General features: G+C 36.7%; 1 protein-coding gene across 1 annotated transcript; it reads right to left on the bottom strand.

Moving 5' to 3' along the window:
- Positions 1-4,596: 4,596 nt before the first annotated feature.
- Positions 4,597-5,544, bottom strand: LOC129678942 (olfactory receptor 6K3-like). Its single transcript, XM_055609891.1, has one exon. It carries the CDS (start codon positions 5,542-5,544, stop codon positions 4,597-4,599), a length of 948 nt encoding a protein of 315 aa, XP_055465866.1.
- Positions 5,545-11,274: the final 5,730 nt, after the last annotated feature.

Raw genomic sequence — 11,274 nt, 5'->3', positions numbered from 1 at the left:
TTATCCCTAGGTATTTCTGTATGTGCTCTTTTTAAACCTCTAACAGGTTCTTATAATCATCTTTGGAGAGATCATGAAGAAAACGTGAGCCCCACTGAGTTTTTATTTCCTCAATAATAGGTAGAAAACACTTCCCTCTTGGGGTCAACTGACGTAAGATCACACTCTTTGCTTTCTGTTTATTAGAGCATCAAATAAGAGAAAGTAAGTGCTCAGTGGGAGTCTTGCAGATTGAGCTAAACATTGTTACTCCCTCTTTCATCACTGTTATACTTGAAAAAGCCATTCTCCATTTAGATATGGCACTTAGAACTGCTATGCCAAATGCAGCCATGTAAAGATGCTGTCATCACACATATGTATATATTATATATGTATATATCTGTATCTGTGCATGTGTATAGATATGTATGTATATATATGTATAAATACTGTATGTATGTATATATAGATGGTAAATCAACTTATATATAATTCAATTTATAATAGAACACACATATATTAAAGTAAAGGAATAAGTGAGGCAATATTGAAGGTGATTTTGTGCCAAGATCATGAATAAATTAATTAAATTAATGAGTAGAATTAGAAAGTGATTTCTATTAAAAATTTCCCTGTTAGAAAATCATGAGTGTCAAAGACAAAAATGAAAAAAAAAACCCTCACATTTTATTTCTTCAAAGGCTGCACAAAGTCTTACTAAATCTGTCCTATCGATCTTCTGAACTCTACATATTTCTTTTTTTTTATTTTTTTTTATTTTATTTTTCTTTTTAGTTACATTTTGTTAACTCTGTGTCCCAGCTGTATCCCGCTCCCTCATTCCCTCCCCAACCCCACACTCCCTCCCTGGTCTCCTCCTTGCCCCTTTCCAAGTCCACTGATAGGGGAGGACCTCCTCCCCTTTCATTTGACCCTGTTTTATCAGATATCTTCAGGGCTGGCTGCAAAGTCCTCCTCTGTGGCCTAACAGACTGCTCCTCCCCTATTTCTTATTTTTCACCACAAAATGTGTAAATGGATGACTGCCATTTCCCTTTTCACATACTGTGTCTTCCTACTCATTTTCTTCTCTTACTTCTATATTTCCTTCATATTCCTCAAGAGGAAACAGCATGAAAAAAATTATGACTGAACTGAATTACCATCAAAATTGAATTGAATGATTATCATAGGACATTGTTTGTTCTAATTTAATGACTATTTTGCCATTCAGATGCAAATTCAATAAAATTTGTGTGTGTGGAGTGTGTAACATACACAATAATTGGAAGGTCAAGATTAATTAGAGGATCAGGTGTATAGTCTTGAGATAAAAAGGAAAAAAATTGGATTGTTTTACAATAAAATAGTAGCAATTTATTATAGGAGAAGAAGATTCATTTCATATATAAGATTGACATAAGTAGGTAGCAGTAGAAACAAAATAATAGAGGTTTTTTGTTTTTTTTTTTTCCTTTCAGTATACCTACTGCTTTCAAAATTAAGGAATAATGAGAAGAAACAAAATTATAAATTAATGAAAATGTAGTCGTAAACATGAGCATGATTGAGGAAAAGTCCTTTTCAGCTTGCCTATATGTCTGTCTGTATACCATACAGGCAGGCCTGGTGCCCATGCCGGCCAGAGAAGGGTGTTGGGTTTCCTGGAACTGTAAATTAACAGACATTTGTGAGCTTCCACTTAGGTGCTGCCACTTGAACTTTGATCTTCTAGATCAGCCAGTGCTCTTACCTACAGAGCCATCTTTCTAGTCATGTTTTCTGTTCTTCTCATGATTTAAGTGTGATTTTTTTTTTTAAAGAGAACTCGCTGTCTTGTGAAACCGTTGTCAATTTTTTTTTTAATCGAAACAAAGATTTATTTTGGATTTTAGTCATTTTGACTTGACTTTTGTACAAGGTAAAATAGGGACCAAAATTTAATCAACACATTAATTTATTGAAAAGGACATATTTTCTTGAATGCATATTTTTGGCAGTTCTGTTAAGAATCACTTGACTACAGATGCATAGGATTATTTCTGGACTCTATTGTTCTTGTTTGGGTTGGGTTTTGTATTTGCTTTAAGCCAACTTCGTGCTCCTTGGTTCACTGCAGTTCTGAAGTTTGTCAAAAACTCAACTGTGCTATCTTCAATTTTTATCTGTTTGCTTAGGAATTGTTTTATCCTTTGTGCTTCCATATGACCTTTAAAATTTATTTTTATTTCTGAGAAAAATGTTACTGTTCTATTAATAAGGTTTACATGACATCTATAAGTGCTTTATACTTTTTGTGAAATTTCTTCTTTGGTAATTTCATATGTGGATACAAATCATTCTGATCACTTCAACTCCTGACCCTTTTGTAATCTCTCCCAAACCCGGCCACTGATTTCATGTCAGACACAGCTCCTGTACACCTTACTAGGAAACCCACTTGGAAACTGAGCAGTAAACGGGCTTCCTCTGAACAGGGAGTCTAGGTCCATTCCATGCATGGTCCTTGGTTGGAGTATTGGTCTCTGCAGGCCCCCCTGGGCTCAGGCATTATGGCTCTGTTCTCCTTGTGGAGTTCCTTTCTCCTCCAGGTCTTTCTATCTCCTTCTTCCATAAGATTTCCCAAAGTCCGGCTGTGAGTCTCAGTATCTCCTTCAATACCCTGCTGGGTAGAGTCTTTCAGAGGTCCTCTGTGGAAGGCCCCTGTCCTATTCCTTGTCTTCTCCTACTTCTGATGTCTGTCCTGTTTGCCCTTCTGAATGAGGATTAAGCATCTTCCTTAGGGCCCTCATTGTTGTTTATCTTTTTTAGGCCTATATATTTTAGTATGTTTACCTGTATTATATGGCTAATATCCACTTACAAGTAAGTTTACACCATATGTGTCTTTCTGCTTCTTGGTTACATCATTCAGGATGATCTTTTCTAGTTCCCACCATTTGCCTGCAAATTTCATGATTTCCTTGTTTTCAGTTGCTGAGTAGTATTCCATTGTGTAAATGGAATACTTTTCTGTATCCATTCCTTGGTTGAGTGAGATCTAGTTTTTTTCCAGGTTCTGGCTATTACAAATAAAGCTGCTATGAACATAGTTGAGCAAATGTTCTTATTGGCTGGTAGGGCATCTTTTGGGTATATGCCTAGAAGTGGTAGAACTGTATCTTAAGGTATCACTATTTCTAATTTTCTGAGAAAGTACCAGATTGATTTCCAAGTGGTTGTACAATGTTACATTCCCACCAGCAATGGAGGAGTTTTCCCCTTTCTCCACATCCTCTCTAGCATGCATCATTCATTGAGTTTTTGATCTTAGTCATTCTGATGGATGTGAGGTAAAATCTCAGGGTTGGTTTTCTTTGCATTTTTTATAAGAAGATTTACTCTGAAAATGTATATTTGGATGCCAGCTTGGTATGTGTAGTATTGAGATTGTTACCAACTGGACTCTGTAGTATAGCTTGACAATAATTATACACTTCAGGTACAGTGTGAAACATGCAATTTTGTACATATCTTACTCTTTGTTATCTTTAACAATTTTTACTTACACTAATTGCTTACAGTAATCTTAACTTCATGTCCCTTGGATATAATATATGGGTTTGAACTGCTCTATTGATAGAAAAATCTACATTTGAATTTTAGAAAGTCAGTTCTTGGTGGCATTGCATGAAACCCTTGCCAAAAGGTATAAAAATAATGCAGCTCACAGAAGGTTCCTCTTATCTATCTATCTAACTATCTATCTATCATCTGTCCATGATCTCTTCCATCTATCATCTATCTATATCTATCTCACTCTCTCTATATGTATGTATTATCAATCTCTATTTTGAGAATATGTGAAGGTTATTTTGAACCAAAAAGTCAATTAAATTAAGTTAAATGAATTTAATCAATATTCAAAGGAATTGAAGGTGGAATTCTTCCTGACCTCAGAAAAATAATAACAACAAGAAACTATAAATAATAACCACACAAAAGATTTCTAAATATATGGTTTTAATATGTTTATATTATAGCATTACTTAATATGTTTATATTATAGTATCACAACCATTGTCAATGATAAGTAATAACAGCATAAGTTAGCTTTATTTTCTTTTTATAATATTGCAAAAGGGCTTTGAATATCTGACTTAATTTTAAAATAATATATGAGGTCCTAATTTAAAAATATATTACTTTTAAAACTACAGACATTAAAATTAAAAGCAAATTATTAATTACTCATGTCTTTGACGAAACAAAGTTAGTTTGCAGTACCACTTAAGTGTAAACTTTAACATCTCCATCTATCTGTATTTTTCTAAGTACTATATTTCAAAATCTGTGTTTGTTACTCGTAATATATATGTAATTTTATATAAAATTCATTTTTCCAAAGCGTGTTACTACCAAGACATTCTTATTTCCTTGTATATTTCACCTCTCATTATAATGTAGACAAGTATTTGCTTTCTGAATTAAATTAAATGTATTTAAACAATAAATACAGCAAATCTATAATAAAGACATGAAGAGGATCAGTGTACCAATGAATGGCTAATTATGTGTTAATTTTATGGTTTGATATGTTGGAGCAAAATCTACAGAGAGTTATCTATGACCAGATTAATTGGCAGATGTAGACAATATCCTCTGAGAGAAGAAAAGCTTCTTAATTGCGATCTTCATGTCCTTATTTCTCAGACTATAGATGATAGGGTTGAAAAAGGGAGCAAGAACTGCAAACATCAGTGCAATGGCTGTGTCCAAAACCGGTGGGAATGTAGCTGAGAAACGCAGGTACATGAGAGAGACACTGCCATAGAACATCAGAAAGACACCAAGATGGGCAGCACAAGTAGAGAAAGCCTTCTGACGGCCTTCACCAGATGGAATCCTCAGGATTACGGTGATGATTCTGATGTAAGAGATGGCAATAACCAAGACAGAGAAGATAATGGCCACAGCATGAACCACATCCTCAACCAGAATCATGGAAGTGTCAGTACAGGCCAAACGCAACACAGGTTCAAAGTCACAGAAGATCTGATGAATTTGGTTGGGACCACAGAAGGGCAGTGTGGAAATCCATACAATCTCTGGGAGCAACACAAGAAAACCAAAGATGCAGGAGCCAGCAGAGAGCTGAGCACAGAGCCGAGGAGTCATGATAGTTGGATACCGGAGAGGATTACAGACAGCAACATATCTGTCAATAGCCATTGTGGTTAGCAAAATACCCTCTGAATTTCCAAGTGAATGGAAAAAGTACATCTGCAAGAGGCAGCCAATCATGGAGATGGTTCTCTGCTTACTGATGAGATTGGAGAGCATTTTGGGAATAGTTGCAGTGGTGTACCAGATCTCCAGAAATGAGAAAATGCTGATGAAATTATACATGGGGTTGTGAAGACGAGAATCCATCCTGACTGCAAAAAACACAATGAGATTCCCAATAATAATGAATATGTAAGTAAAGAATAAAGGAATAAAGAAGAGGAAACTACCATCTTCAAACTGGGGAAATCCAGAGAAGAGAAATTCTGTCACTGAAGTGGTTCTGTTAATTCTCATTATAGTCTCAGCAAGGTTTCTTTTCCTGGGTGGAAATGCACAGCTCAGTTCCTAGATAAAATGTAAAAAGTCAGACATATTGGTTCATGCAAGAAGAAAAAGGAAAACAAGATTCATAAAAATCATGTTTTTTTCTTTATTTGTGAATAAGTAGATGTCCATTGGGTACCAGGGATGTCCTTGAGCTATCCATGCTTTTGTTGTTTCCAGTGGTGAAGAAAAGAAACTATCTTTATAAAATTTATGACCTAATGAGGAATACAAGTAAAAAATGGAGTGTGGCTATAGCTCATTGGTAGATCGTTTTCTTACCATGCACAGAGCCCTGGGTTCCATCCTAGACAGCACAAAACAAAAAATAAATATGAAATTAACACATCAAAAGTGTAAAGTTTGCTTCATAGTGGTGGTGCATGTCTTTAATCCCAGCACTCAGGAGACAGTGGCAGGTGGATCTCTGAGTTTGAGGCCAGCCTGGTCTACAGAGTGAGTTCCAAGACACCCAGGGCTCTACAGAAAACTCAGTCTTACAGAAACACAAAAAGTAAAGTTTAGAAGCTACATTAACTAAAATATAGTGGGATAATAAGGGTGTGATAAAAATTGACTTTTATATTAACTTTAAAGTTGTTTCGAGCCACATATCAAAGAACATTCTCTGAAGGCTCTTCAAAGATGAGATAAAGTACTTGGTTCTCTTACTGTCCATATAGCCAATAGGAAGATGTATTCTGCTTTACACTGAATATTTCAGGTTTCCTGAATTTTGCTTTCATCAGCCCATAAAAATAGCTCCCCTTCCAATTTGAGGCACCACACGAGTGTGAAATGTAGGTAGGAAACCATTTCTAGAGGCAGAAAAATCAATCCAGAAGAAACCAATGAGCCCAGAAAGATATATTCACTGAGAAATGCAGATGTCAATCTGGATCCTAACGCATTAATCTATGAGAGACTACCAAAGTCTCCCTACTCAGAGTCTGAATCCTGAAAAAGATCATGCAAAGGTAAGGTGATAAAAGCCAAATGTGGGATTATAGAGCAATTCTTGCTACCAGGTATCTTGAAAATGCCATGTAGCATTGAGCTGTGCTCTCTAGAAGCAGTGCCAAGCAATTTACAAGCAGCACCAGGAGTACCATCTAAATAATTCCGACGCTGCCCTGACTAACAAGTTAGTCATCAAAGAAGCATATTTATAACTCAGAGGAAATCTGTAAATGAACCATGTTGATGGCTCTTACACATTTGACTTGTGGGTATCTTGTCCAAGAGACCATTCCTCCCATAGACCAGGAGGCCTCCTTACTCCACCCCATCTGTACAAAGCAGCCTACACTCTCAGTGACTCTCTGGAAGTTCTCTGAGTTCCATACCATGATCATTAATTTTCATTGTTAACTTGATTTAATTTAGAATTATGATGGAAGCAAACCTCTGGGTGTGTCTATGAGGGCATTTTCAGGAATGTTTAACTGAAGAGGGAAGACTGGCCCTGACTGTGGGTGACTCTTCTCATGGTCTGGTGTTCTGAACTGAGTAAAAGGAGGAGCTCTCATTTTTCTTTGCTTCCTGATTGTGGGTACAACGTAACTGGTCACCCACATTTCTAAAGTCATCATTTCCCTCCCATGAGGCACACTGCCCTCAAACTATGAGCAACCCTTCTTCCTCTAAAAAATGAACTCATATGACAATTAGGGCCTTTCTTTATGTTGTATGCATATGTTCTCCCACTAACAAAGCAAATAAGCTTTAATTAATCAACAGTTTTAAATAAATTTCATATAGCATTGGACAACAAATTGTAAACATCCAAATGAGAAAGGAATATGTGAGGCATAGATAAAGCCAATAAAAATCATTTGGCATAATTAGAGATTTTCTAGGCATCTCACTACTAAAAACATATGTGAAAATGCTTTTGACAACTGGTTTCTACTGATTAGAGTTGACAAATATCACTTTCACAGCTTTTGGAAAATGAAGAATGTATAGAAAATTAGGACATTTTGGTTAGCCTTATAGACACTAATCCTTCAGATTTTAAGGAACAGAATTATTACAACTGAAAATCTTGCAACTCTGAAGTTCTCAGTTTTCATGGAAACAGTTCATGAATATGAATGTACAAATGTGTGTATGTAACTTTTATATTATAAAGTTATCAAACTATATCATTCTTACTATTTATTCTACTTTTAGAGATCATTCCTTCATAGTGGGCTTCAATTTTTCCCTCACACTATCAGACTAGTAAAACCTTTTGTTTGTTAAGTGTCTGAGATTACATAGCATACAAAACATTTTACTGAAGTGTTTATAAGAAAGTTCATCGATATCACAGTTAATTCATCAGATTTGAACATCATTATTTTAAATACACAATTTGAGTTAAAACTTGATGCCATAAGTTGAATTAATGATGTTTACTTAGCCCAAGCTTACCTTCCTGAAAGAAAGCATAAATAAATCTGAGGACCCAGTTAAAAGAAGGTATTGCTTTGTTACAAGATGATTTTGCAAGAATTAACAGTTTGTCGATAGCCACAGAGGAAGAACATTAATCTATTAATTCCAAGTGGATACAGTTAAAAACTTTAATTTGATTAATATTTTTTTTTTGTAAAAAGTGATAGCTCAAGATTGAGCAAAGCATAGACACAGGGGCATCAGTAGTCACTAGCTAAAATGTCAATATAGAAATACAAAATGTCTATAGTATAAATTTTATCAAATTACCTGAAAATACCAAGTCTGAAAGGAGCATGTAATGACCAAATATCATATGCTGCTGATGGGACTGTAAAATATTCCAGTCAGTATAGAAGCAGCTTGTCACAACATTAAACATATGTTGATTATTCATCCAGAAACCCATTCCAAGATATTTACCCAGGAAAAATTAAAATGTATTTTTTTCTCTCCAAGCTTGTCATAAAATAGTTAAAATAATCTTGCTCATAAAACTAGAAATTTCCTCCGCTCGGATGTAGCCCGTGGTAGCTCAGTAACCAATTGGTTTTCCCTAGTAAGGGGAACAGGGGAACAGGGACTATTTCTGACAGGAACTCAATGGCAGGCTCTTTGACCTCCCCACACCCCAAGGGAGGAGCAGTCCTGCTAGGCCAGAGAGGGGACTTTGCAGCCAGTCCTGAAGATACCTGATAAAAGAGGGTCAGATGAAAGGGGAGGAGGACCTCCCCAATCAGTGGACTTGAAAAGGGGCAGGGAGGAGATGAGGGAGGGAGGGTGGAATTGGGAGGGAATGAGGGAGCGGGATACAGCTGGAATACAGAGTTAATAAAATGCAACTACTAATAAAAATAAAGCTAGAAATTTACCATCTAAATGGCAGCTGATTGGCAACTATATAAACTGGTACATTCATGAAATGAGTGATTCAACAGTGAAAATAATGAATTTCTGGTACACACAACAGCATGAATGAAAGTCAGATGCAGAGAAAGAAGCCAAAGGTGACATGCTGCTTACGTCTGCTGCATATGACATTTTGGAAAAGGTAAAAGCACTGTAACAAAACATAGGCTTGCAAGGGTACGTCAATATGGGGTTTCAGTTTTAAATGACACTTAGAGAATTGGGGGAAAGTTTGCCAATGGTAAGCTTTGGTTCTCCACATTGCATTTACCTACTCGTACCACTGGATAAACTCCATATATGCAACAATCTCTCTGACCCTAACTTCCATTTAATACAAATGAAGGGGAGAGGGATTGGATTTCTCCAGTTTCAGCCTTGTGTTCATTTAATTTCATTGTTGGCTAAGGGCTTTGTCGTCAATACTGTCAGTTACTACTGTTGATAGCTTTGCTCCACCCAGCTGATGTCCTGGCAATTTGGGCCAGTTATCAGGGTAATAATAAGATATGATGCTGGATGACAGTGAGAAAAATCATACAGCTCTTCTGGTGTGCCATTAGGATGTCCAAGATGTATAGAGCATATTGTAGCCACCTTATTGTTTTCAAGAGTCTTAGAGTCCATCTAGGACTTCCCAGTGTGTCTCGGTGTAAGCAGATTCTGCAGAACACTTCTCTAGCTGTGCATGTAGCAGAGTTTTAGAGTAAGCAATGAACATTCTTGAAGGATGGAAGCAAATTGTTCACATAAATATTTTGTTATCGGTAAAATCAATGCTGCCTTCGCCTGATAGGTTAAAGAATAAGAAGCAAAGGTACTAAAAGCCAGGACATTTTGTCAGGAAGTTGACAGATTCTAGAATTCCAGGATAAAGTAGGCCAGTCACCAGTCACGTGTTTTGCCTGGTTTACCTGTCTCTGTGTTTACCCAAGAAAAATATGTGAGCAAATGCTGACCTCTTCCTCCTAAAACCTACAAGGCTTTCTGTTACTTCTGCCACTTCTTATGTGTCTGAGGATGTTTCGGGGATCCCACCAGAGTCTAGCCAGATATCTCAGTGTTCAAAAATTAAAAAAAAAAAATGTGTGTTAAGTTAACATTCTTCTGTCCCTAAGGTTGTATGGAGGGTGAAAGTGAAACATCAAATGAAGAAATAAAGGTCTTACCATACAGTCCAGACCGATCTGGAATGTATTATGTAGCTTAGGCTGGCCTATATCTCATGGTAATCCTCCTGCTTCAGTCACCTGAGGCCTGCATCAAACAGTGTTCCTGATGCTGCACATCCTAAGGTGTTTTTATACATAAGCTTCATCATCACTGGCATCAAAAGGAAGGGAAAACAAAGTTTGTAGTTCTTTCATCACCCGCAGACTCTTGCTCTTACCCGACCGTAGTGGGTCCCACTGTGCCCTCTAATTCTCTATTGTGATGATTCCTGTTATTAGGTTCATTATTGGCATCATATACTGTCTATCTACACATCTCTGACCCAGTCCCTGCTAATAAGTGCAGTGTCAACCATCTTAGTGAAGCATGTAGAAAAACTCTGAACCCAGGTAGTTCTCAGCTCTCATTGTGATCACTTAGGAGGCTGTTAACAAGCCCAGGACTGGCATATTTAAATTCTCCTGTTTAGACAAGGCAATTGTATAAACATCAGCTCTCTTCCCACAAAGCTTTCCGTTACTCATTCACAGGCTCTTTGGCTGTTACTACTGTAGATCCTACTCATACAGATGCTCAGAAGAGAGTGAGGCCTCAATGCTAACGAAGGAAGCGCAACCAAGGGGAAGGATGCAGGTGAGATCTAAACACAGAGACAAAAAAAATAGCCTGAGCTGCAGAGCAAACTGGCGTGTGGCTGAGCACTCACTCATCCACATACATGTATTGCCATCTTCAAAACCTGTCAAAGCAGTGGGAAACACGGTGGCTTTTTCTCAAATTCTAATTTCATTTAGAAAACTCAGAAGATGTCATAACAGAGGGAGACACAGCAGTAAAAAGTATTAATTATTCTGATATGGCATATAAACAATATAGATGATATTATTGGTTTCTATTCTCTCTCTGTATTTTCTTCCCCAAAATGAATCCTATTTCCCAATATTATTCAGTTAATGGAAGGAACTTGAGTTAAGTGACTTTTACCGTTTTCCTGCTTAGAAGTTTATCTTCATGAGAGATGGCACACTTACATCTCTAACAGATGTTAATTCTGCTCTTACCTCCACCCACAACAATGAGTTCCCTTCGTTTCCCTGGACTTTTCAGTTTAAATCTCTCTAGTTCATCAAGAAAGACTTTTAGAACTATTTTTAAAGCCTTCTTAGCAAGATTTAT

This window comes from Psammomys obesus, unplaced genomic scaffold (genome assembly GCF_907164565.1).
Source record: "Psammomys obesus unplaced genomic scaffold, mPsaObe1.curated_primary_1811, whole genome shotgun sequence".
In the NCBI taxonomy this organism is placed as follows: Eukaryota; Metazoa; Chordata; class Mammalia; order Rodentia; family Muridae; genus Psammomys; species Psammomys obesus.
Note: the sequence above shows the minus strand (reverse complement) of the source record. Positions and strands in the feature narration are given on the sequence as shown.